General features: G+C 43.4%; 1 protein-coding gene across 1 annotated transcript in view; it reads left to right on the top strand.

Moving 5' to 3' along the window:
• Positions 1-20,499, top strand: part of ALG13 (ALG13 UDP-N-acetylglucosaminyltransferase subunit) — a 30,695-nt gene extending 10,196 nt beyond the window's left edge. The window contains 23 exon segments of the mRNA XM_071569156.1: positions 370-416; positions 1,332-1,404; positions 3,115-3,196; positions 3,532-3,712; positions 4,903-4,912; positions 5,454-5,562; positions 6,754-6,818; positions 7,832-7,932; positions 8,880-9,007; positions 9,675-9,788; positions 10,076-10,117; positions 10,120-10,151; positions 10,218-10,357; positions 10,483-10,639; positions 12,581-12,713; positions 13,154-13,189; positions 13,320-13,375; positions 13,965-14,027; positions 14,332-14,503; positions 15,712-15,834; positions 18,481-18,521; positions 19,341-19,521; positions 19,624-20,499. Of these exon segments, the coding sequence (XP_071425257.1) occupies positions 370-416; positions 1,332-1,404; positions 3,115-3,196; positions 3,532-3,712; positions 4,903-4,912; positions 5,454-5,562; positions 6,754-6,818; positions 7,832-7,932; positions 8,880-9,007; positions 9,675-9,788; positions 10,076-10,117; positions 10,120-10,151; positions 10,218-10,357; positions 10,483-10,639; positions 12,581-12,713; positions 13,154-13,189; positions 13,320-13,375; positions 13,965-14,027; positions 14,332-14,503; positions 15,712-15,834; positions 18,481-18,521; positions 19,341-19,521; positions 19,624-19,880 (2,343 nt within the window). The 3' untranslated portion in view covers positions 19,881-20,499.
• Positions 20,500-24,468: the final 3,969 nt, after the last annotated feature.

Raw genomic sequence — 24,468 nt, 5'->3', positions numbered from 1 at the left:
TTCAAATACCAGAGTTCAAACTTTTATTTCTGTAGTCTTAGCCTGTAAGCTTGGGGAATGCAGCAATCTCTGAAAAAAATGTGGGTTTAATTTAAAAATAAGTGTATCTCTAGCGATGTGTTTAAGAGCTGCTGCCAGAACTGCATCTTATTAATTTTGGACACTGTGGCTGTCACATCTTGCAAACCCCTTTCACACACTATCCTGTGCTCTCTCCCAAATCCTAATAGCTCATCTTCCAGTGCATTGATTGATTGTCTCAACAAACTGATGAGTTTGGATAGGTGCTGTAATACTACAGGGAGCTAGAATAGAGTGGTTGGTGTTGAAGGTGCCTCTGTCTCATAGAATCTTTATAATCTTGCATAGGAAAGTGCTGGCCAGCTGGAAATAAGTGCTTTGTCAATCATGTACAAGTAAGTATGTCTTTCTCAAGTTTTCTTGGTTTGGAGTTGATGGTGTGGATGTTCTGACCTCGGAATCCTGTTAATTGATTGTCGCTGAGATGTGAATGGGTGAAACCTGGTGAGAAATGCTTCCCTAACAGGGTTCCTTAATTAACAGCTAATGGTGCCATCACAGCCCCTGTGGATTAAGGGCAGGGTCAGTTTCCAGTGATGTTTGCCTGTTATCTTTTTGCTGATGTTAAACTTTCTAGTGACTGAAGGATGGAAAATGGGCAAAACCAAGGAGAGCTGTCTGTAGTGGAAACACTGTGATAGTTGGAAAAATTGCCTAAAACTCGTGTAAGTGTTCTTGATGCACCAGTAATGAAGAACGCTTGCCCTACCTGGTGTGTAAACCCTAATACTTATTTCAAAGGTCAGTGTAAGCTTGCATAGGTGCTGATGCCTTGCTCAGAACGCTGCTATCCTGTGACAAGCAGCCTGGAGCTCCAGGAATAGAAAAAAGAACCGTCCCTTTGAGGGCTTGTTCTGCCCCAATACTAAAGGAACAAACTGAAGTTTGGCAAGAGTTACTAACTCTGTGTACTGGGGTTCTAGTCCTTTTGCAGGGTGACCAAATCACTTAGTGATTGTCTTGTAAATTATAAAAACCCAATTTATCTGAATGTCAGAGCATCCTTCTGTAAGCATAAGTACTTTGATTTAATCAGTGAATAAACGTCATGGGCTTTCACAGAGAATTTATCTTTCAAGATGGGTGGTGGTTACTCATCTGGCCATTGCTTTATGGTAGCATTTGCTTACCAGGAGAAGTGCTTTGCATGATTTTTCTGTGGATAAAAAGTGCATTCTCTAAACAGCTCCCTGCAAAATTCTTTATGATGTGATTCTACTAAAAGTCTTGTTTTTCCTCTGCTTATCTAGGCGAGACTTTGTTCTGTACCGGCACCCTGGAAAGGCACCCACATGTGCTACAGACAATGGCTTTGAAGACAAGGTGAGAAGTGAGGGCAATTTTCTCCTACCCCTGATATCTGGTTACCTTCAGTTCTCCTCAGCTGGAAAATCTTGCCACTGGAATTGAGTTCTTAAAACTCCAGTGCTCTTGCATACTTGAACAGAACCCCAAGTAGAAAAAGCACAGCATTTGCACAACAGTTAACTCAGTTATAGGAGCTTTGATTCCCATCTGAGGGATGGATTCGTGTGCTGTTCCTCTGCCATTCTCTTACTCCAGCTTAAAAGTTTCACTGGCAGGAAGAGGCAACATCACAACTCCAGCATATTCTTTCATGTTTCTGAAATCTTTATGCAAAAACACTTCCCAAGGCAAATTGGAATGATCTGACAGTGTAGAATGGAATGTGTTGAGTTACAACAAGGTACATTTCTCATATTGGCAAAGAGAAGGTGCTCTCCTCACCCCTAGTGCCTCTTGCAGAAGTCGGATGAGGTGTGCAGGTTTTTTTTCTTGAAAAGAAGAAGTAAATGGCTTTTAGATTAAGCTATTTCTGTGCCAGTTAGGGATGGAACACCTTGTCTATATCAGAATTACTGCTGGGGGCAAAAGAAAGGAACATGAAGGAGAAATACAGAGTGCTCCCTTCCCTCTGAGCCCTCTTGTGTTTTCTGCAGCTGTGAGATGTGGCTGGTTCAGTGAAGGTGCCAGGGAAGTTGCTGTGGTGTGGATTTCAGAGTGGGCTGTTCCATTTGCCCAAGTGGCTCCTCTGCTCTGCATCTGTGCTCCTGCAGCTGTTGATCTCTGCTGATTAGTATTGCTGGCTTTGTTTCCACACACTTATTTCTTGTTCTTTGTACTCTCCTGTGTAGCTTAATTGAATTCCAGAATAAGCTGAGTTTAAAAAATCCAGCATTATGGTCTAAATGTGTGTTTTTTCTCCAAGGCCTCCCCACCAGAGCTCTCAGTCAGTGTCGGCAGCTCTGTCATTACACTGTGCTCATTACACTGTGCTCCTTCTGATGTTCCTCCTCCTCACGGGGAGGGGAGAGCCGCTGTTGGCAAAATACCCAGTGCTGACCGAGCTGAGAGCCCTGACATCCCAGCTCCTGGTGGTTTCCTGGGAAATCTCCTTGCTGGGAGCTGCCTGGCAGCCTCTGCTTGTTGCAGTTGGCTGTGGCCGTGGGCACGGGCAGGGTTGGATGGCACACACTGCCCTGGTGTGCCAGTGCCTCCCCAGCACAAAGGGTGCATCCCTTCCAAAGGCAGCACGGGGCTGCTTATTAAAAGTGAGGCTTTGAGGACTAGAGAAGTAAATGCTCTTCTAGTCCCTCAGGTAAAGAAGGATGAAAAGTGCCTTTGCCTCTTGGACAGTGTGTCTTAGGGGTGCTGCTTTAAATGGCTTGTATTTCTTCTACCTCTTGAGGAACTGGTGATCTTGCAGGTAAGCTGGAAGCAAACTCCTATTTCATGTTTAGCACAGCAGGATGTACAAAGTGATGGGTTTTGTATGAGAGGCAAAGTTATTTAGAGACCTTACCTAGGATTCAGTTTTAAGCTGATTCTGCAGCTTTTTCCATATTTATATTGAGAATATTTGTTGTTTTCTTGATGAGTTGGTGTCAGCTATAGAATGGAAGAAAAATGTAGCGTGGAGCCAGGATATCAGGGAGAAAGAATTTGGATTTACATCATTCCAGCCTTAAAGCCCTCTTTTTTTTTGTTTCTTTTTTTTTTTTATTTTCCCAGATTTTACTGTGTTGTTCCAGCAACGGCCATTATGACTCTGTGTATACAAAACAATTTCAGGAAAGTGCTGCTATTTGCCAGGGTAAACTTGAAATCATTTTTCTTTGATAGAGAATTCCATGTTTTCATATGTAAAGGCAAGGTTTGTTTCAGCTTTTAGAGATGGGGAGGAGAGAGATGGAAACTCCCTTATGTTAATACAACATACATTATTTTTCTGTCTGTTAAGGGGGGGTGTATTGGACCAAATGACTTCCAGAGATCCCTTTCCCAGTGAAATTACTTTATGATCTTCTCCTTAATTAAATTGAATATAACTAGTGCCTTGTAAATGTAGCTATACCTGAAGATAATGCTTGTCTTGAGAATTGCAGCAGTTGTTATGAATCTCCTATTTCTGAGCTTTTTGTTGCCCAGCTGTGTTGTATGAGATCCTGTACAAAGAGGTGTTTGGCATGGATGGGGAAGAGTTAAGGTCTGCAGTCGAGGTGTTCCGAAGTGCATCCAAGAAGAACAGAAACAGTGGCCGTGGAGGAAGTGAGGATGCAAACTTTGGTTGTCTTCAGGAAAAAGGATCCAGAAATCCATCAGAAAAGAGGTAGTACTTTGGGAAGGGGATCTGGTAAAAGGGAAGCCAAAAAAAAAAATTAAAATCCTTGCAGAGGACAACTTTTCCAAGTTTCTTTGAATTGTTATGAAATATTAACTCCTTTTTTCCCCTAAGTCATGACACAAACATATACTCTTCCACCACATACTTGGTTTGTTTTGTGCTTTCCTTGGAGCTGGGAAGTGTCACATAATTGAGTATATTCTGCTGTGGGCTGTATTGTGTGTTGCTCTGTAAAATGACAGCTTATTTGTAAATAAAATTGTTCTGTATTTTATCAGAGCTTTGTTTGGTTTTTTTGTTTAGTTTTTTGTGGGTTTTTTTGTTTGATTTTTTTTGTTTTTTTTGTTTGGGGTTTTTTTTGTTTGGGGGCTTTTGTGTTTTTGTTTGGGGGCTTTTGTGTTTTTGTTTGGGGGCTTTTGTGTTTTTGTTTGGGGGCTTTTGTGTTTTTGTTTGGGGGCTTTTGTGTTTTTGTTTGGGGGCTTTTGTGTTTTTGTTTGGGGGCTTTTGTGTTTTTGTTTGGGGGCTTTTGTGTTTTTGTTTGGGGGCTTTTGTGTTTTTGTTTGGGGGCTTTTTGTTTTTTTTGGGTTTGTAATGAGAATTCCTGCTCTTCTGAGCCTCTCTAACTCTACTCTGAAAGTCCTGAGCCACCTCTAGCCAGTAAATACTGAATGCTTGCAGGCAGCATTGGTTTGCTGGGACTAGAACAGTGTCTTGTACTTGACAGTGCAAGAACTCAGTGGGATCACCTTCCTCCTTTCCCAACACAAGCAGTGCCTTCATTGGGGTGGGTGTTGGAACAAGTAAAGGTTTTGTTCTTCAGACTTGGGAAAGGGTTGTCCTGTACTGCATTGCTCATGGTAGTGTTTAAGGCAAAATCTACCACTTGATGGCACCATGGTGCCTTTTCAGGGTGTGTGAACAGTTGGTTGATTTGAATCCTGGCTAGAAATTGTGTGCTGTATATTTTGTAATCTTATTTTCAATTACTTAGAGTTGAAGACTGGGAAGGCAATGATACTGACAGCCCAAAGGAAGTTAAGTTCAAACAAGGCATTGAAGAAGAAAAGGTTTGTCAGTCAGTGCAGAAATCCTCACAGTTTGCTTTTGGTTTTTTCTTTTCTCTTGTAAGTTCCCCTTGTTAGGGCTAAACCCTCTTTTTGACTTTCTGAAAACAGATTTTTGAAAGTACGTGGTTTATTTCTTTCCTCTGCTTGTCTTTTGGTTTTGTCTGTGAGTTTCTATTAAATTGTGATAAGCCTTTTACCTTTTTGAAATGATCTCTAGTTCTTCTCTAGCTGATGTTTATTTCCCCCGGAAGATGGAACTTATCAGATGTTTCCTGATCTGTTTTTTATTTGTCCCCCAGAAATGGTTTAGCTTGTTCACTTTTGTCTTGACCATTGTATAAATCACTTTAGAACAGTTCTAGAAACTCTTCAAGAAGCTGATTTTTGGATATAACAACTGAAATTCTCACCAACTTTTGTAGTCATGGCTTCATTGGTCTGGTCAGCTTCCTTTGATTCTTTTTGAGTAATAAACATGACAGATGTTACTCTTGAGCCTGTTTCTACTTCCCAAAGTCTGCTTGTTCCACACCTGAATACCTAAATGTGTTTTCATATTCTTGTGTTTTAGATTTTAGGGAAATATAGTGGAAAATTGCATCTGTAAACTGTAAAGTGACCCACTTGTTAATGCTGCCTTTCAAGTCTGTTCTTTTTAGCCTTCAGAAAACCCTCCAAAGATGCCTGTTCCTTACAAAGTGCTGAAGTCACTGGACCCTTCCATCTACCGAAACGTGGAGTTTGATGTTTGGCTGGAGAGTAGAAAAGGTATCTGAGAAAAGAGGGAAGCCAAAACACTCTTCCTGTACTAGGCTTAGTGTTAGCAACCTCTGGCAGCTGTTTCTTCACCACTGAAATGTGAAGGATACAAATGAACCCAGCAGACATTTGTAGGCAGGACGTGTTCCTTGCTAATACCTGGTTTCTTGTCTGCAGTTCAAGTACAGAATGCACAGCTTCTGGCTCTGTGTAATGGCACAAGGCTGCTAAAAATCTGCCTTTTCCTGCTCACTGACTGTGTACAGGGAATAGGAGGACTCAAAGCAAAGTGCAGAACTCTGTGTTGCCATTCTGTTGTACTGAAGAGCACTTAAACTTGGGAGTTTTGAGTTATGGCATGTGTGTGTGAGGGTGTCTTTTTGGAGCACGATTTTGGCCTCAGAATTGTATGATAATGAAGATCTCAAATTTAGCATTGAGGTCTATCAAATGAGAGGAGTTTCCTGCTTCTCAGCTCTCCTGGACTTCAACATTCTGGAGGGATTTCATGGTCTGTGTGGCTTGGGTTGTGTTGGCTGCATTTTGGCACACACTGTGGCTGATCTGTAAAGCAAGAAGTGACCAAGAAAGACAAGTTTTGAAGTGATGCTTGATGTGTGACCTGAAGTGCTTTGCATACTGAAGAACTCCAGGAGTTTGAGACTGTGTGAGCAGTAATGTGGGTCATTAAAATTCTTGGAATAGAGTATGGTAACCAATTATCTATGTAGAATACTGATGTGTAGGGAATCCAGGCAAGGAATGAAGACAAACTCACTGAAATGTAGTAACAAGGAAGCTTCAGCTTTTCCTGGATGTCATTTCATTTTTGCCAAGTGCCACCAGGACTCTGGCAAGACAAGCCATGCCCCAAATTCTCCATACCAGGCTTTGCATTGAATGCAGGATTAACTCTGTGCCACCAGAGAGGATAATGTAGTGTTGGGGTGGTAGTGCTGCTTCTGCATTATCTGGTTATTATTGATCTGTGATTCAGCCTGGTTATGGTCTGTTCTAGAACATCTGCAGTTACTTCACTGTTACTATGGGGAATATTTTCAGGTATCCATAGGAAACATTTACTCAGTTGACCTATAAATTATAGTTGGATGCTGTCCAGAAGTACTTGTAGGATACAGGAAGAAAGAACAGTAGTTTAAAGCCTTTTTCCTTTTTACTTATTTATTCATTTATTTTTAGAGCTTCAGAAAACTGACTGCACAGTGTTTGCTGGGAGACAGTACTATTTAGGAGACAAGTGTCAGGTTAGTACTCAAAGGAGACTGTTATGATAAACTATTAATACTGCTTTAAATGGAATATGGTAAACCATGGAATCATTTTATTTCATGGACTTTTCCAGGCTTCTCTCATTCTCTTCCTTGTAGCTGTGACTCTGACTTCCTTTTTAACAGAATGTTTGCTAGAATCTACCTTTAAACTTTGGGTAGTGTGAAGAAAAAGCAGTTTGGAAATTCATTGTGAACCAGCCATGCATGAAGGCAGAGAGCTCAAAATGCACAGGGTGTGCTTTTCAGGCAGTTGTCTTTAGATTTTTTTTTAATGGGGATCAACAGCAGTTCTGGATAGTCTTTCTCATCAGTGATGTAGCAAAATGTTTTATATAAAGAGAAAGGGAGGAGTAGCCTGGTATGGCCAGGAGATGCAGAAAGGAGGGTCAGTTTTCTTTGTATTCTGATGCTCTGTGTTGTAGTCAGGCCTTAATTCTTTATCACTGTTTAAAGTAGTGCTGATGATTCACTCAGTGACTTGTTTCTTGCTGAGCAGAGCTTTCCTTTCCAATTTTCTGTTTTATCTTCTGTCCTCAAGCTCTTGGGTTGAGGTCTTCCTTGCTGCTTATCTGCTTGGCACAGTGTACAAAAGTAAGTTAGGAAGCAGGTATCTTCCCTCTCAGTCACTCACAGGACTGATTTGGTTTCTTTTTTCCTTCCTTCTTGAGTATTTTGCCTTCAATTTTGAAGTCTTTGAGATTCCTGGGCCAGCTCAGTCACAGGATTGGCCAGGAGCAGCCTTTGCTGTAGTGGGTTGTAGACAATTTTCTGATGCAGTTTAGACAATTTTGCAGTTTGTAGGCAGTTTTCTGATGCAGAGTTTAGGCAGTTTTCTGATGCAGAGTTTAGGCAGTTTTCTGATGCAGAGTTTAGGCAGTTTTCTGATGCAGAGTTTAGGCAGTTTTCTGATGCAGAGTTTAGGCAGTTTTCTGATGCAGAGTTTAGGCAGTTTTCTGATGCAGAGTTTCCCTTGTTTCTCTCCCCAGGTATGTCTGGAGCCAGGAGAGAAGTATTACAATGCTCATATCCAAGAAGTTGGACAGGATGGCAACACATTGACTGTATTTGTTGAGGAGCTGGCAGAAAAGTAAGCAAATTTCAACTTTGAGCTCTTTCTATTTTAGTTTGTATGTTCACAGATGCTTGAAGTAGGATTAAGATACCTTGAAAAGAGTACTTTTAAATAAAAAGTAAGGCATTGCTTCCTAACTGGCTGTCATTCTTCAAAGAAAATGTTGCAGGAAATTTTTTCACTTGGATTTCTGATGACCAAAATCATTATTGTGATGCTTTTGGGGAAATCTTGTTGCATTTTCTTCCCTTGGAAGTGATCTTTGCAGTTTGGGCTTAATTCACAGATAGCAAATTACCCTCTACTGTTGATTGGAGTTTTTATGTTGTACCCAACAATGAAATAATTTGGTGAGTCTAATCCCTTTCTCCCCCTTGCTGTTTAATCATTCACCCTCCTCCAAGTCTAGGATTCAGTCTGATGGTATCCCACAAAAATTCTGTGTATCAGGTACTCTCAGACACACAAATGCAGGGAAGAGACTTGACTCAGGAAGTAAAGAGGGTTGAGACTAAAGCCCAGCTTGCCTCTTTTTTTTACCAAGTAGCACTAACCTGTTCTTGGCATCAGAGAAACAGGTTATTTATTTTCACAAGCTGGTTCTTTCTGTCTTGGTGTTTCTCAGCTTGTGTTGCTGTGCAGTTGTGCCCAGTTCTCCTGGGGCACTGCTGACATTGGGGTTCTTTGTGCAGACACACAGTTCCTTTGGCAAAGGGGCACTGCTGACATTGGGGTTCTTTGTGCAGACACACAGTTCCTTTGGCAAAGGGGCACTGCTGACATTGGGGTTCTTTGTGCAGACACACAGTTCCTTTGGCAAAGGGGCACTGCTGACATTGGGGTTCTTTGTGCAGACACACAGTTCCTTTGGCAAAGGGGCACTGCTGACATTGGGGTTCTTTGTGCAGACACACAGTTCCTTTGGCAAAGGGGCACTGCTGACATTGGGGTTCTTTGTGCAGACACACAGTTCCTTTGGCAAACTTAAAGCCAGTGACCCAAGTGGCTCCTGTCCTTGCTTGGAATGTGGCTCACAACCGAAGAGGAGGAGCCTACCAGAAAATAACAGGTGGACACTTCTCAGGAATAGGTTAGTACAAGGTTTTGAGAGGCTCTGGAGCTGGGGGGAGTAGGGGAGACACTTGTGACATCTGTCACTGTAGCAGTTTTGGATACTGGAAGTGTCTTAATTCAACTTGGTCACTGCAGGGGGTTGATGTGAAGTTATCTTTCAGGCAGGGATGAATTTGGCTTTGCAAAAGAACAAATCCATTGAAATACAGAGCAAATTGGGTATTGCTCAAAATTGGAGTATAAATTTGCCACCTGAGAACCATATACAGAGGCTGCATCAGTGAACTAGACAGCTTGTCTGATATGGCATTAGCAGAGATGCATGGACAGACTAGGACTTTGCCAGCCAATTAAATATGGATTGTTTGTTTAATTTGGAGGAATTTGTGCAGTTTTCTTTCTTTTATTAAACAAAAGCAGCCTTCATAAAGAGATGTTAATGGTGAGAGTACTGGTTTGATCAGCAGAAGGTGGGAAGGTGCTTGTATTCTCACAATGCAGAATGCCTGCTTGAGCCTTCCAAAGAAGGGCCTGAACTTTGCATGATTACAATTCACTTTTTCTGTGACAGGCTACTGGCTCTCTCTTTTCCATGTGTCCAAATATTAGGGCTTCTCAAGTGATAGAGGACTGAGCTCAGGTTTAAGGTATAAATCTCTTTCTGTCCTCAATGGAACCTGCAGAAATGGATATGAAGTCACGGAAGAGGATGCTCAGGAAAGTTCGTGGGAAGGAGATCTTCATGACTGTGGCTTACAGCAGAGGTCAGCCCCTGCTTCCACCCAGGTTCCAGCACGGTGCCCCTTCAGGGCACTGCCCTCCAGCTCACTGCCCACAGGGGGCTGCAAGCATGGCACCTTACAAACCCTTCCACCAGCAGAATCCCCAGAGACACTACCGTGGATTTGGGCTGTCAAGGTAGGAAGTCTTGAAAAACCATCTGAGGTCACCACTTGTTCTCTGTTAGTTCATGTTGCAGACTAGTTAGAGTGAGTTTGTGCTGCTTAATAGGGAAAACCACAGCTGAGTTCCACCTGAGAGGCCCTTCCTGGTTAATTGCACCTTTTCCCATTTAAATTTGGGGGATCTGCCCAATTTATAAACAGGCCCAGTGTGGTTGGCCCTCAAAGAGCATCTACCCGAGTCCAGGAAGGAGAGCTGTGAGCATTTCTCCTGCAGGTCCTGGGAAGTGACTACAAGCCTCTTTTCTCTCACACCTTGCTCAGCCAAGCAGTGGGGAGGGTGGTGGGCCCACGGAGGGTGGTGGGCCCACGGAGGGTGGTGGGCCCACGGAGGGTGGTGGGCCCACGGAGGGTGGTGGGCCCACGGAGGGTGGTGGGCCCACGGAGGACTCAGCTCGATTTCAGTGGCACAGGATGAAGCAAAGGGGATTCTTGTGGCTCTGCAGAAAGAACAGAGTTAACATTGAGCACCAAAATAGGTGAAACTGCAGATGGTGGTGATTGTGAACCTCCTTTCTTGTTCTCAAAGCTCCTACAGCTGCGGCCGCCGTCAGATGCTGGGTGAGAATAAGGAGCGTCAGTTTGGGTTTGTGGCTGGGAATGGAGAGGAGCCCCAAGGGCCAGAAGAAACTGGGACTTTCTATGAAATGGAAGGAGAGAATGACACTGCTTTCCCTGCTTTACCAGTAAGTTATGAACAAAGCTGGAAACTCTCACAGAGACAGGAGGGAAAAACTGTACAAATGCACAGCACTTGTTTGCCTAAAATATACAGTGGCTTTTCTTTTATTTTCTTGGAATAAGGTTTAGCAGTGAATGTGTTTTTGAGAATGGAAGACTGAAATCAGTCAAGTTCCTGTAAAACTTGCTTAAAAACTCAGTTTTTCTACACATTCCTCTTTTTCTGTACCCTCACCAGCAGCACTTGTTTTCTATTTAGTATATTTTCATTAACATAAGGTCACATTTCTCCTTTCTGTTGCATTTTGAAAACAAAGCAACATCTTTCTCCTGTGGAGGTGTGTCTCAGTCTAAATATTATGGGAGAAAGCTTTTCACATATTTGCTACACTGTAATTTATTGTTTGGGTAATGAGATTCAGGAACTGGATGGTGATAGCCTGGATTGTTCTGTGAATTTATAGTTATGTTGTTTTGGATTAGCATATTGTTCCTGAAACACTTTATTCTGCTGTAGAAACAGGAAAAAAGTATGAATCTAGATAGTTCTTAAAACAGTCTTTCTGCTGATTTGTAGAAAAGGTGGCAGAGTGTATTATTAAACTTTAAAATGCATCTTTTTGTTTTGGTCCAAGCATAGTCCAAAGCTGGGTGTGCTACCCAAAAAAAAAAAATCAACTGATACAAAGGTATCTGAGTAGGAGAGCAATATTTCAAAAGCAAACAAAAAGCTGGTAGGTTTGAATTTGTTTTACTGTGTTAAAGCAGTGAATTTAACAGATGTGTTTAAATGAGGGAGAGGGAATGTGCTTAGGGCTGTTTCAGCCACAGTCATTTTTCCTTTGCCCTCATGTATTAGATCTGTAATCTTTGTTCTGGTTTTTCTCCAAGAGTGCCAGGGAATAAGGACAGATTTCTTTTTTCCAATAGGAAATCAATATAGCTTGCTGGCTTTTCCTCCCACTTGCTAGAGTGTACCTGCAGCTCCTAAAGAATAGGTTTTCTTTTTCATTCAGTGCCTTTGTTATTGTCAATACCAAAGCCTCTTCTCTGTCTTTTCCATGTCTTGTTTACTAAAGGAATATGACACATTTCCTGGGGAAAGATGCCTCTCACAGAGAACTCTGCCATCCTCCTAAAGGCCTGGTGGGAGAATCTTCTGACTTAGAACCTCTTCTTCAACTCTGGAAATCTTTCAAGCCTCTCTAAATACTCTGTTGTAGTCACCGTGTCTTCTGAGGTGAATTTTGAGTGTCACCTTAGCCATCACAAGAGAGTCAATCAAGTTCTTTTCCTCAGCACCTCAATCCCATATTCCTGCTTCAGAGAACTCTTACCTTTTCAATTGTGGTGCATCTGGGTACTGACTTCAGTGCAAAGACCAAGGGAGTGTAAAATGTGGGAAAACTTGGTGTTTTCTGCTCTCTGAAGCAGCCTGGCTTGCATGTGTGGGTCAGGTTAGTGGAGGCAGTGCCATCTGTGCCAGTAGCCACCCATGAGTTTCACTGGGGGGGACTCAAGATAAACTTTTCCCATGGTAATTGGAGCACTTGGATGAACTGATCTCCTGTTGGATGCTCCACAGTGGGGAGTGCAATAGGGCATGTTGGAGGGCAACAGTCTTGGCTGTTGTCTGGGGTCTGTGCCCTCCTTTTCAGCTTTGTTAGAGCTGACTGAGCTCTGGGAGGAAGCACCTTGACTGCATGGCATGCAAGAGTGGTAGGTCTCTAAAAAACCCATTGCTAGGCAGAACAAAAGGTAAAGGAAAACGTGGTGCAACTGTTTTGTAACAATCAAGTGTTTAGGAAGGGACACACAGGTGACACTTCCAGCTTTGCCTGCAGAAAGCTCAGTCTGCCAGCCTGTTCCTGCTCTGGGTGTGTCTGTGCAGAGCATGGAAAGGCTTTCAATTATTTCTCAATGCAAACTGCTGACTTTGCTTTCAGAGCCAGAGCAATCCTGCCCCCATTGGCCACAGCCCAGCAGGATTCTGGGTGGCAAGGAGAAGCCAGAACTCTGTCTCACCCAGCAAGCAGCCCCTGAATTCCTCAGAGGAGGAGGAAGAAACAATTGAAAATGGTGAGTCCTGAAAGGATTAGTAGCCATAAAACCAATTTAGATTTTTCACTGTGCTTTTGATTGTCAGAGGGGTTCCTTAAATCTCCTGAGCACCTCTCTATTGTGAGCTTTGAACACATAATATTTCTTTGTTGTCTGATACAAATGTATCTCTTTCATTTAAGCTTCCTAGGCCAGCACCCTTGTGTGTAGGTTTGTAGCAAACAAAGTTGCTGCTTAAAAATGTGTGGTGTAAACTTGGTCATGGCAACCTTGAGACACCATTTGTTCTTCCACCAAGTACCTTCAGTGCTTATTTTTCTGCACAAAGCAAGATGATACTGAAAGTGAGTTAGTAAATGGATGCACCAAAATGTAATGGTAACTCCAAGTGTGGTTTTCTTTCCTTTTTTTTATTTCCCCTCCCTGAACCAAAGCTTCCTGTTCTATTTCCCTTGTAGGAAAATATCCTGAAGAATATATTTATGCACCTCCAGGTAAGTAAAAGCTTAGTCTTTACTTATAGAATAAATGATGAATGTAATACACTCATTAAGGCATTTTTGTGTTTCTGAAGGATTAGATTTAATGCAGCTCTTTTCAATTAATTTTGCCTGTGCCCTCCAGATCCTGACTGTGAAACTGCAACAGTATTTAATGCAGCAGAACCCACAGCAAACTTGGTAAGGTTTAGTCACAGTGTTCAGATTTGGGATCCTTGAGGTGTGGGACACTTTCCATAGAAACTGTCCTTGGATGCAGCCTTAACAGAAAAGAAAGGAGTGTTTGGTTCATTTATATGTTCCCTCTCCTTTTCCTCCCTAAATAGTGAGGGTTTTATCTGCAGTCAACTCTCAATTGCCCTGGATACATGAATGATTTTCCACCTTTCCCTCTGTGGAAGAGAAAATGTGTATTTAAGTGCTGTTTACTTTTCTTTCCCTGCTCTAGACAGCATTTGCTTTTATCATGCTACCCTTCAGGTTGTATTCTGGTTAATCTTAGTCCTCCACTGTGGGACTGAAGAGATCTCCTGTGCTGTACAACTGACCTTGGAGTTGTAATTTTCAGTTTGAAATGAAATCTTTAGTCACCTGGTGTAAAAGCAGTCCCTGTGCATGTCAGAATAAAACTTTCACTTGAGCTATGAAAGACATTCTTTGTGGGTGGGGTCCATAAATAATTTTTTTTTAAAAAAGGGAGTGTGGGGTATATGCCTTGTGGCTTCTTTGCCACTTAAATGGATGATGCTTTGCTTTGGAATCCCTTCAGGAAGATGGACCTGTCTCAGTGCCTTCTCAAGATGAAGGGGCTTCCTACACCTATCCCCAGCAGGTAGTACCTGGTGCTTATTGCTGTGGAGAACTGACCACTCTGCTTGGGTAGTGTCAACGTGGGGACCTCCTACAGCAGAGAATACAATTCCCTGCAACAAGTACAAGCAAAACACCTTGCAGGTGTCTGCAGCTCTAAACTGGCATTTTCAAGCTTTTTTTTTTTAGAGAATTTGGATAGTTAGCTGGTTTTACAACTAGGAGTTTCAAACTGCATTGATGTGCAGTGAGAATTGTTGAAGTATGTGGTGTTTGTCAAAGCCAGTTGCAGGGACAGGCTGCTGAATGCTCTGACTCTTTTCCAGGTGTTGGTGAACTCTGCAGGAGTTTCAGCCTCCACAGATGTTTATGCTGCTCCAGCTCCAGGCCTCTCTTGCAGTTCTGCTGCCTCCAGTCCAGCCAGTGTCACTGCAGCAGCTGCCCTGCAAACACCAGTTCAGCCTGTCCTTGTATCTCCCTTTTCTGTGGGGAGACCAGGTAGAGTGCACAGACTGACCCTGGACTTGCATTTCTGAGTTTTCAGTCACATTTTTCCCTCCCTCCCCTTCACATCCAAAACAAATGTTAAAAGTTTTAAAAGACGTGTCATTTGTTTTGGCTTAAAATGACTTGGTTGCTGTTGTAACTTGACTGCTGAGTTCTTGTTTGGAAGGGGCAGTTGCCCCTGAATTTGCATTTGAATTGGAGGTTTCTGCTTTTGGTCCCCCCTTGCCACCTTTAATGCCAAGAGCTTTGCTAGAAGGTTCCTTGTAGAAGGGAGAAGTTCATGGCAGCACCTTTACCTCCTGTCTCCAACAGCTGTTTTTGCTCTTGAGTTGAGATACTGTCCCAGGGGCTTCACTGTCTCTTCCAGAAGAGTCACTGGCTGTGGCATTGCAGGATTCACACAAGTGTCCAGTTCATTTTCATGACCCTGAGCTGCTTCTGTGCTCAGTTGTTATTTCTGTGCAAGGAGATGAGATTTGTGGTTAGTCACACAGTGCACTTCCCACCTTAAATGTTTCTGCTTTGCTCTTGGAAATATGTTAAAAACTTCTTCTCTTCTTGCAAAGAGGACTTTTTGTGTCTTCTGAAACTCTTCATTTAGCATCCAAAAAACCTCCACCTTCCCTTCTGCTCAGTTCTGTCTCACTTTTCTTAACCTTTTTTTTCCTGCTCTCATGCAGAGTTTAGTCAGCACAGCTCTCAGAGCTGTCTGCTCACTGGTGCCAACCTGCCTGTGTTACTCATTCATACCTGATGAATATTTAACAGTAGGCTGTTCAAAATATTTTTGGCCTGATGTGTCTTGAACCTTGCCTTGTTTTTGTGGGCTTGTTGTCTCACTTCTGATGACTTGAAGTGATTAGCCTGTTCTCTGTTATTCTGGGGCAGACAGTTATGCAAAAGGAGTCTGGCCTACCTTCTAATGTGGGGCAATGATTGAAAAAGACAGTTTTTCTTAACTGGTTTATGAAGCTTGCAGATAGACTTAAGACTTGAGAGATTGGAACCTTCCCATCTGGTGTTAAAATTTCTTCTGGACTTCTTTTAAAGTGATTACTAAAGAGAATTTTGTTAAAGCCTGAACTTTAGGGGCACTGAGGTGCCAAAGTAAATGCTTAACTATAACTTGGCACCTTCTTGTTTGACATACCGTGGCAAAGTTGACTTTTTTGGTGACATTTGTTTCCTTCCGATTGTAGCCGTTTCCTCGGTGCCATTCCCAACTTACTCAGCTGCTCTTCCTCCAGTGAGTGAGGTGGCAGAAGCTGGTGCTGTTCTTCCAGCTTACTCTTGTGATCCCAGTGGCAGTGATCTGCCTCGAGGTAATGATGGTGTTTTGTGCTTTTACTCCTGCTGCTCTTCAGCACTTCTGACTTGTGTTCTCTTTGGAAGCTTAATAGAATGCCAATAGAGAGAAGAAGTAGCTCTTTGCAGCTCACAGGGAGTGAGAAATAACATTTAGGGTCTCATGCTGAAACATTTCAATTCCCTTTTTTTGATAGAAAGTTTGTATTTGGCTCAAATATGTGATTCCTGCAGCTCGAGATGACATCCTGAGTAAGTGAATGCCAAGGGAGGGGGTGCTTGGCCTGTGACATACTGGTTTGTGGCAGAGTTGGGTATTTATAGAGTCCTGCTGTCACACAGTTCAGTGGAATAGTTTTGTTTTCCTGTGTGGCTCCAAGATACCATTCTGTGGTATTGTAAGCTGGGCTAAAGTGTAGGGTCAGCTTGTTACTTGCACGTGTAGCCTTGTCACATCCTGTCACCAGTCAGGACAGTGTTTAGTGGATGAAATGTCCCTTAAGAGTGTGCAGAGCCTGAGCCTGCTGCTTTCAAGGGTCCTACTGCTGTGCTCTCCAGTTCCTCTGCTGTCTTGCCTGTGCTCTCAGTTCCCACATCTGTTCATCTTGAATATTCTGTTTTCCACTTCCCTGCTGTGGTCCCATCACTTTAGCTGACCCTGTTCACACAATTCATGCTTTTCAGCTCTAGGTGAGTGTCCTTAACTGGTGCTTTCAGCACTTGAGTGTCCTGACAAGGATCTGGAGTGGATATGGATTAATAACCTCTTCAAACCCCACCTGTAGCTCTCCAGCTGGTAACATTGGCCATTACTGCATAATACTGGCCATGTCCATCTTGGCATAGACTCTAAACAAAGATCTTAAGGTTGTTAATTAATGGAATGTGGCATTCATGTTGTTAGACTGCTGCAGGATAATCTGAATGGCCTTCAAGAAATCCAGCAGCCTTGGGGTAGCAAAGGGTGAAGTGTGTGGGTGTCCTTGATCCAGAGCTCTGTGTCTTTGCTGAAGATTCCTGCAGGCCTGGTGGAGATGTGGGATCAGGACTTGGCAACAGACTGAAGTCCTGGACCTGGGAAGAAAACCTGCTGTGTGCCTTAGCATTACATGTCATATCTGCATTTGTTACAGTTCTTACAGTCTTTTGCATCTTGTTTTAATGGCACTAAGGACTTGTGAAATGTGTTTAAACGTGGTGACCCCAGGTGTCCTGCCCTTGCCTGGTCCCTTGTCTGTGAAGGAGCCATTGATAGAAGACTGCTGTGTTCCAGAGACTGCAGCAGCACTCAGGATTGTCCAGAGCTTCCCTTCAGCACAGTAAAAACTTGGTCAGGAGATGAGATTTTTATCAGCAGAGTCTTTTATATTTTCAGTCAGGATGGGCAGCTTGTGGCTTACCTATTGCTTCATTAGGTTGTAGTGTTTTACTGAAGACTTACTTGATTTCTGGGCACCTAAAGGAGGAATATAAACAAAACTTGATCTCCTACTGCACTGCCTTCTGTTCCAGCATTGCACAGACAGTATTTCCAATATCAGTTTGTCACTTCAGTCTCCCAACTCTTTCTTTGTACTGTTACCACTACTATGAAACAGCTGTTTGAGTTCTTATGCTTGCCTTGCACAGATTTGTATAAACAATCAAAGAATAAAATTGGATTTTTAAAAAAATGCCCAAACAGCTTGTTCCAAATGTAGATGCAGTTTCAACTAGATACTAAAATGTTGGCATTCATGTGTAAGCCTTTAAAATAAAGCTGTGTGGAATCTAAGAAATCAGTTTTTCTCTTGCACAGTTCCAGAACTGCATTGTAGGACTAAACACTTGCTCTCTCTATTTCTTTCTTTTCTGCAATGGTCAACTTTACAGGTTTAAAACTGCTTCAGTCTTTTAGGACAGTTGGAAAGATGTTTCCAAGTTCAAAACCCTGAAATGGTTTGAGTTCCTCCACACATCTGATGTTTCTCAGCATTTCATGTACTTGCCCAGGGACAAATGATTCTGTATGTGGAAGACAGAAGTAAAGGACTATTTGCAAGAAAGTGGGGAACTGAGTAGCCATGTGAGGAAGGGAAAGGAAGGAATATGTTCTTGTTGGGGGTGAATTGTCTTTGAAAGGTGTATGAGAAGGCTGCTCCTGCCTGACTGGGCTTCCAAACCCTTCCTCATTTCTGTAGTGAGGAAGGGAAGGCCTTTAGTGGCCAACTTAATTTTGGGACTCTTAAGATTTCTATTTGAGAAAACACTTTTTCCTTTAAAAACTCAAGACTAACAGGAAGCCAGAATTGCTTGTCCTTATTGCTTGGACAATGGAGACTTGTAACAACACTGACATTACCACTTGAGTGTAATCAAGATGAGTAAATCAAAATTAAAGCCAATATATCATGAAGTTCAGTAGTAAGTTGGTCAGACAAATGCTGTATTATTGCACAAACATGTAACTGAATTAAGTTAAAAAGATAAGCTTGTATTAGCAACTACTTACATTGAAGATACATTCTTTACCCTTTAAACTTAGCACTGAAAGAGTAGTGCTAAGATACTCTTATTCATTAAGTAAGAGTAGCTTAAAGTAAAACGTTTTTAATGTGTGCAAATTGCTTTTGCTTCTTGCTTTACATTCCTCTGCTCATGAATGTCGTATCCTTTAATTCCAGATACAAAGGTCTTGAGGTATTATTTTAATCTGGGATTGCAAGTAAGTGCTTTTAAAATGAGTACAGTAAATTGCCTGTGAAAACAGCTGGTTTTCTTGATGAGTATTGTAATGTATTTAAGGCTACTGAGTGTGCTAAATGTGCATCCTGTGCACTTGACTGGTAATACTGGCTGGCTTGCCTGGTGGAGACTAAAGGGTAGCTCAGGAGGTGAAGTTCTAACTAAAGGTGTGAAGCACTGTAGGTGCATTGAGTTCTTTTACTCCAGGTTGTAGTCGTGGGGTTTGGGTTTGCTTCTGTTTTTGCAGAGAATGGCAGTTAAATATTGTGAAGGTAAGGGGAAGAACATGAGCCATTTTTAAGAAACTTTGTGCACTTAAGGCATCAAAGCCCAGTTAGAGATGTGTGGTGTGAGTCTTCCAGGACTGGTACAGCTGCATTCAGGCTGGACAGCACCATTGCTCTGTGTGCTGAACTCTTGCTCTGGTGAAGAGTTGTGTCAGCATCTGGAGGCATGTGCACTATCAGGTGGCTGCTCAGGGAAGTAAAAGAAGTCATGTGAGCTTTTGCAGTTGAAGAAATAGGAAAAATCTCTTTAATATGACCAGGTCAGTAGGTGGAAGTCTTCTTTCTCTGTAAAGATTTCTGACATAGCAGTGTGGGACTGAGCTGGCTGTTGCTGTGGGCATTGCAGGATCTCTTCTGGTAGGCTGTATTTTTTTATTATTATTAATTTGTTTAGTATGTCAAGGGACTAGAAAGGTAAAAAATGCACTTTAGAGTTGAACTAAGAGTGATTTGGAGGAGGAGAGCATATGGTGTTATATTCATGACCTTTGGTTTTTCCTCTTTCCTCCAAGTATTGCCATCAGAACTGTTGGCCTTCCATGGTGTATGTACAGCCAGTGCCGCCTCCAACTTCAGTAGAAGTTTATCCAGCATATGCTGAGCCAGGACCTGTCTTGGATCAGTCAGTACCTCAGCTTTTCACTGATGCTGGGCAAGCTGAAGTCCAGGTTCCCTTGGAAGCACCAGCAGATGGTTAGTATTTGAGTACTTCTGTGTTCCTGGTAATGAGATGGCATAAAAAGGCCAGTGATCATGGCTGAAGTCTCTGTGTGTGCATTTTGTTCTGTTTTTAAGGTACCTTCCAAGCTGCAGAGCCTCCTCCCCTGTCCTATGGGCCAGTGTATTACCCAGTGGTGTCAGACCCCTTCAGCCAGCCTGGCTTTGGCACTGTGGTACCTGCCTACCACTGCATCAGTGCCTGGCACCCGGTGAACCCACCACATGGCAACTCACCACAAATGGCCAGTGCTGTGAGTTCAGGAGCACCACACCAAGTCAGCTATATTGCCTCTCCCAACCCTGCCCCTCATGGCATGCCCCAAGGAATGTAAATCTGGGAGCTGCAACTTCAGTCTTGGTGTCTCATTCTTGGTTTGTCAATTATCAATATCATTTAGTAAATGTTATCCTGTCTTAGGGGGCTGGGGCAGTTGATCCAACTGCATTCATGTTTCATGTTTCTCTTTAGGTTTCTGCTAGTAGTTGACAGATGTTGCTTTAGTTGATGAGGGAAGCATAGGAAAAAAGTGTATAGTGCAGAGGACACAACTTGAATGGGATTAGATGAAATACATGGCAAAACATGCTGTCAGTAGAGACATGTCATGTATCTCTGAGGGGTTGCACTGAACACTTGATAGCTGGTTCTTGTTGAAGCACTGAAACAGGGTGCCACTAAAACTATAGATAAAAGTTGGGCACAGGGTCATTAGAGGGTAGAAATATTTAAAATAAGTTGGCTTTCTCAGATTTGGCAAAACAAAGCTTCTTTGCCCCTGGTGGCCACATGTCTAATTTCATAATGCACAGGTTTTGTGACTGGAAATGTGAGAATGTTTTGATCTGTTATATATTGTTGTATATTTGTAAGATTTGTTGAAAGCTGTTGCACATGGCAATGGTCTTTGGTGTTAATTTGCACTGACAACACAAAATAAAAGCATTGAACACATGAAAATGAGTGGTCATTTATCACTGGCAAATAATGTTCCTGACAGTTATCCCACAGCCTGGACTGAAGAAATGGAGTTATGTGGGATGAGGCTGCTCCAGCACTCTGAAAAAGCAGCTAAAGCTTTCAGCAGGAGAATGAAGTGGAGTAACTCCAACTTTTCACAGAATCACAGACTATTCTGAGTTGGAAGGGACCCACAAGGATCCTCAGTCCAACTCTTAAGTCAGTGGCCCACACAGGGGATTGAACCCATGACCTTGTGTAGCAGGTCTGGCCTGGCTGTTGCCAACCCTGGACTGGCCCCCCTTTCCCCTCCCAGAACCTTCCCAGCAAAGGAAAGGGAAAAAAAAAACAAACCAGAAAAGACATGCACTCTAAAGAAACTGAACTGAATAAAAAGAATAAATTATATTTACAAACCACACTGTATACACAATACATGGGATCCCACCCCCCAGGGGAGAGGGGAAGGGAGAAAAGGGGATTGATTAGCTGGAAAATAGGGAAGACACCAACCCAACCCAAAGAAACCCAATGAATCAAAACAAACACAATTAAAAACCTCAAGGAAGGGGAACAAGAATGAAACAATCTCACCCAGGACAGGAGAACCACCAGGGACTGGAGGGACCAGACTTCCACCACCTCCCTCCAGCTCCTCAGCCAAGGAAGGGAAGGAAGACAGGAACAAAACCACTCCCCCTCTGCTACCTGGAAAACACGTGTGGAATACTTGTAACTTGCTTAGATACAATGGTTACTAAGGAAGCCATGGGGCAAACCATTACACCTTGGCATTACTGCAACCAAGTTTTAACCTGTTTAAGTTCATGAAATCTGCCTGATTTTTTTATAAATAGCCACAACATGGTTTGCCCTCAAATAGCACTGTACCTGTGTCGAGGAAAGAGAATGTTACCAGAGCTATGACAACTTCTCCTGCAGGTTCTGGTAAGTGACTAGAAAGTGGTTACGAGGAACTCTCTGAAACCAACAGAAACTGCAGACAGTGGTGATTCTGAACCTCTCTTGTTCTTAAAGCTCCTACAGCTGTAGCCACCATCAGGGCAGTGTGAGAATAAGGAATGTCACTGTGGGTTTGTAGCTGGGACTGGAGAGACAGACAGTGGCACAATTGCCATTTCACAAAACTTAATTATCTGGGCCCATCCTACTGTCCAGTGATTTTTTTAAAATAAATTTTCTCTTGTGCATAGCAAAGTGGTGGTGAAAAGGGGATAACTGCAGAACTGGGAGGGAAAACAATTTTATTTCCTTCAATATCCTTTTGAAGTAACCATGAAAGCAAAATCAGTGGGGAAGAAGTGACTCCTTACAGTTGTCTTAAATTCATGCAGCACTTTTGGTGTTGATACTGTTTCCTTTATAACTACTTTTCCCCCCTCTGTGCTCTTCCTTGAGAGAAGATAATGTAACTTTTGTTGGGAGAGTTGCAAGCTCAGCTTTTAGTTTGTCTCCTGATTTCTGTATGTTGAACTTGGAAGTTTAATAATGGCTTTCAATGACACCAAGTTGGGAGGGAGTGCCAAGCTGCTGGAGGGCAGGAGGAGCATGGAGGAGGACCTGGACAGGCTGGAGGGCAGGAGGGCTCTGCAGAGGTGCCTGGACAGGCTGGAGGGATGGGCTGATTCCAATGGGATGAGATTCACCAAGGCCAAGTGCAGGTCCTGCCCTTTGGCCACACCAACCCCCTGCAGCAGCACAGGGTGGGCACAGAGTGGCTGGAGAGCAGCCAGGGGCAAAGGGACCTGGGGGTTGGATTGACAGGAGGCTGAAGATGAGCCAGCAGAGTGTGCCCAGGTGGGCAAGAAGGCCAATGGCATCCTGGCCTGGCTCAGCAATGGGGTGGCAGCAGGCCCAGGGCAGTGACCCTTCCCCTGAACTCAGCACTGGGGAGGCCACACCTGGAGTGTTGTGTTCAGTTCTGGGCCCCTCAGGTCAGGAAAGAGATTGAGGGGCTGGAGCAGGGCCAGAGAAGAGCAACGAGGCTGGAGAAGGGACTGGATGTGGCACTGAGTGTCCTCTGAAACACCTCCAGGGACAGAGAATCCAACATGTCTTGATCCAACCCCACTGTGATCACCAGCCCAGGGCACAGAGTGCCCTGGGCTGGTGATCACGGTAGGGTTGGGTCAAGAGTTGGACTTGGAGATCTCAGAGGTCTCTTCCAACCCAACAGAGAAGAGCAACGAGGCTGGAGAAGGGACTGGAGCACAAGCCCCTGTGGGGAGAGGCTGAGGGAGCTGGGGGTGTTCAAGCTGGAGAAGAGGAGGCTCAGAGGTGACCTCAGCACTGTCTGGAACTGCCTGAAGGGAAGTTCTGGCCAGGTGGGGGTTGGTCTCTTCTCCCAGGGAACCAGCAATAGGACAAGAAGGCGGCACAGCTTGAGCTCTGCCAGAGGAGGTTTAGGTTGGATATCAGAAAGAAATTCTTTGCAGAGAGAGTGCTCAGGCATTGAAATGGGCTGCCCAGAGAGGGAGTGGATTCTCCATCCCTGGAGGTTTTTAAGATGAGACTGGACGTGGCACTGAGTGCCATGATCTGGTGATCACAGTGGGGTTGGATCAAGGGTTGGACTTGATGATCTCAGAGGTCTCTTCCAACCCAGATCATTCTATGATTCTGTGATCACAGCAAAGTGTTTGTGTTCTACTTTCTGGTCTTGGTCTGTCTCTGGAAGTTAGTTTTGGGGGTTTTTGGGTTTTGGGGACTTTGTTTGTTTGTTTGGGGGTTTTTGTGTTGTTTGTTTGTTTGTTTTAAATTAGGAAACCTGACTGATAATATGGGTATTGAGTCCTGATTTTGGCATGGTTTTGCTTACCCATCTAGGATCTGGATTATTCAGCATTAGCCTTGTTGATACACATGAAATTTATATTAATTGATATAATACATCCTATATGACCAGTTAACTTATAGATTTGATAGGCAGCAATACCTCCATGACTAAAATACATGTTTTAGCCAGAGCTGTCAAGCCTTAAAATCAACATTTTAAACCAGCAGGTAAGGGCAGTGGGGAACAGTTATCAGTGTCCTGGGCTGGTCGGTGACTGCTCTCCCTGGATCAGGAAACTCCCCCTTTTTAGTGACCCCAAAACTGCTTAGAATGGTACAGAAGTTAAGGTGAGTGTCAGCCTGGTCATCTTCCAGCCCTGTTTACTTTGGCACACGTTTAATTGTTGCTGTTACAGCTTCATACCAGACCAATGCTCTGGGTTTTTCATGCCCAGCAGGATTGCTGTGAATCAGGGTATTGAGATAGAACTTAAAGCCATAACTATATTTTATCTTAACTGGAAGGATGGGAAAAAAAATCCATCAATACTGATGTCTACTTGAAACAATCTTTTCCCTTCACATTAATGTTTTTATATTTTTTGTTTTCATTGGGCTTCTTGAGGCATGTTGTCTAATAAATTTTTAATGCAAGGATTTGATCCTGGAATCACAGAATGGATTGGGTTGGAAAAGACCTCCAAGGTCATAGAGTCCAACCCTTGGTCCAACTCCAGTCCCTTTACCAGATCATGGCACTCAGTGCCACGGCCAAGCTCAGCTGAAAAACCTCCAGGGATGGGGAATCCACCCCCTCTCTGGGCAGCCCATTCCAATCCCTGAGCACTCTCTCTGCAAAGAATTTCTTTCTGCTCTCCAACTTCAATTTCCCCTGGCAGAGCTTGAGCCCATCGTGCCCCCTTGTCCTATTGCTGAGTGCCTGGGAGAAGAGACCAACCCCCACCTGGCCAGAACTTCCCTTCAGGCAGTTCCAGACAGTGCTGAGGTCACCTCTGAGCCTCCTCTTCTCCAGCCTGAACACCCCCAGCTCCCTCAGCCTCTCCCCACAGCACTTGTGCTCCAGTCCCTTCTCCAGCCTTGTTGCTCTTCTCTGTTGGGTTGGAAGAGACCTCTGAGATCACCAAGTCCAACTGTTGACCCAACCC

This window comes from Pithys albifrons, chromosome 14, assembly GCF_047495875.1.
Source record: "Pithys albifrons albifrons isolate INPA30051 chromosome 14, PitAlb_v1, whole genome shotgun sequence".
In the NCBI taxonomy this organism is placed as follows: Eukaryota; Metazoa; Chordata; class Aves; order Passeriformes; family Thamnophilidae; genus Pithys; species Pithys albifrons.
The sequence above is the reverse complement of the archived record's forward strand: the minus strand, read 5'-3'. Positions and strand labels throughout refer to the sequence as shown.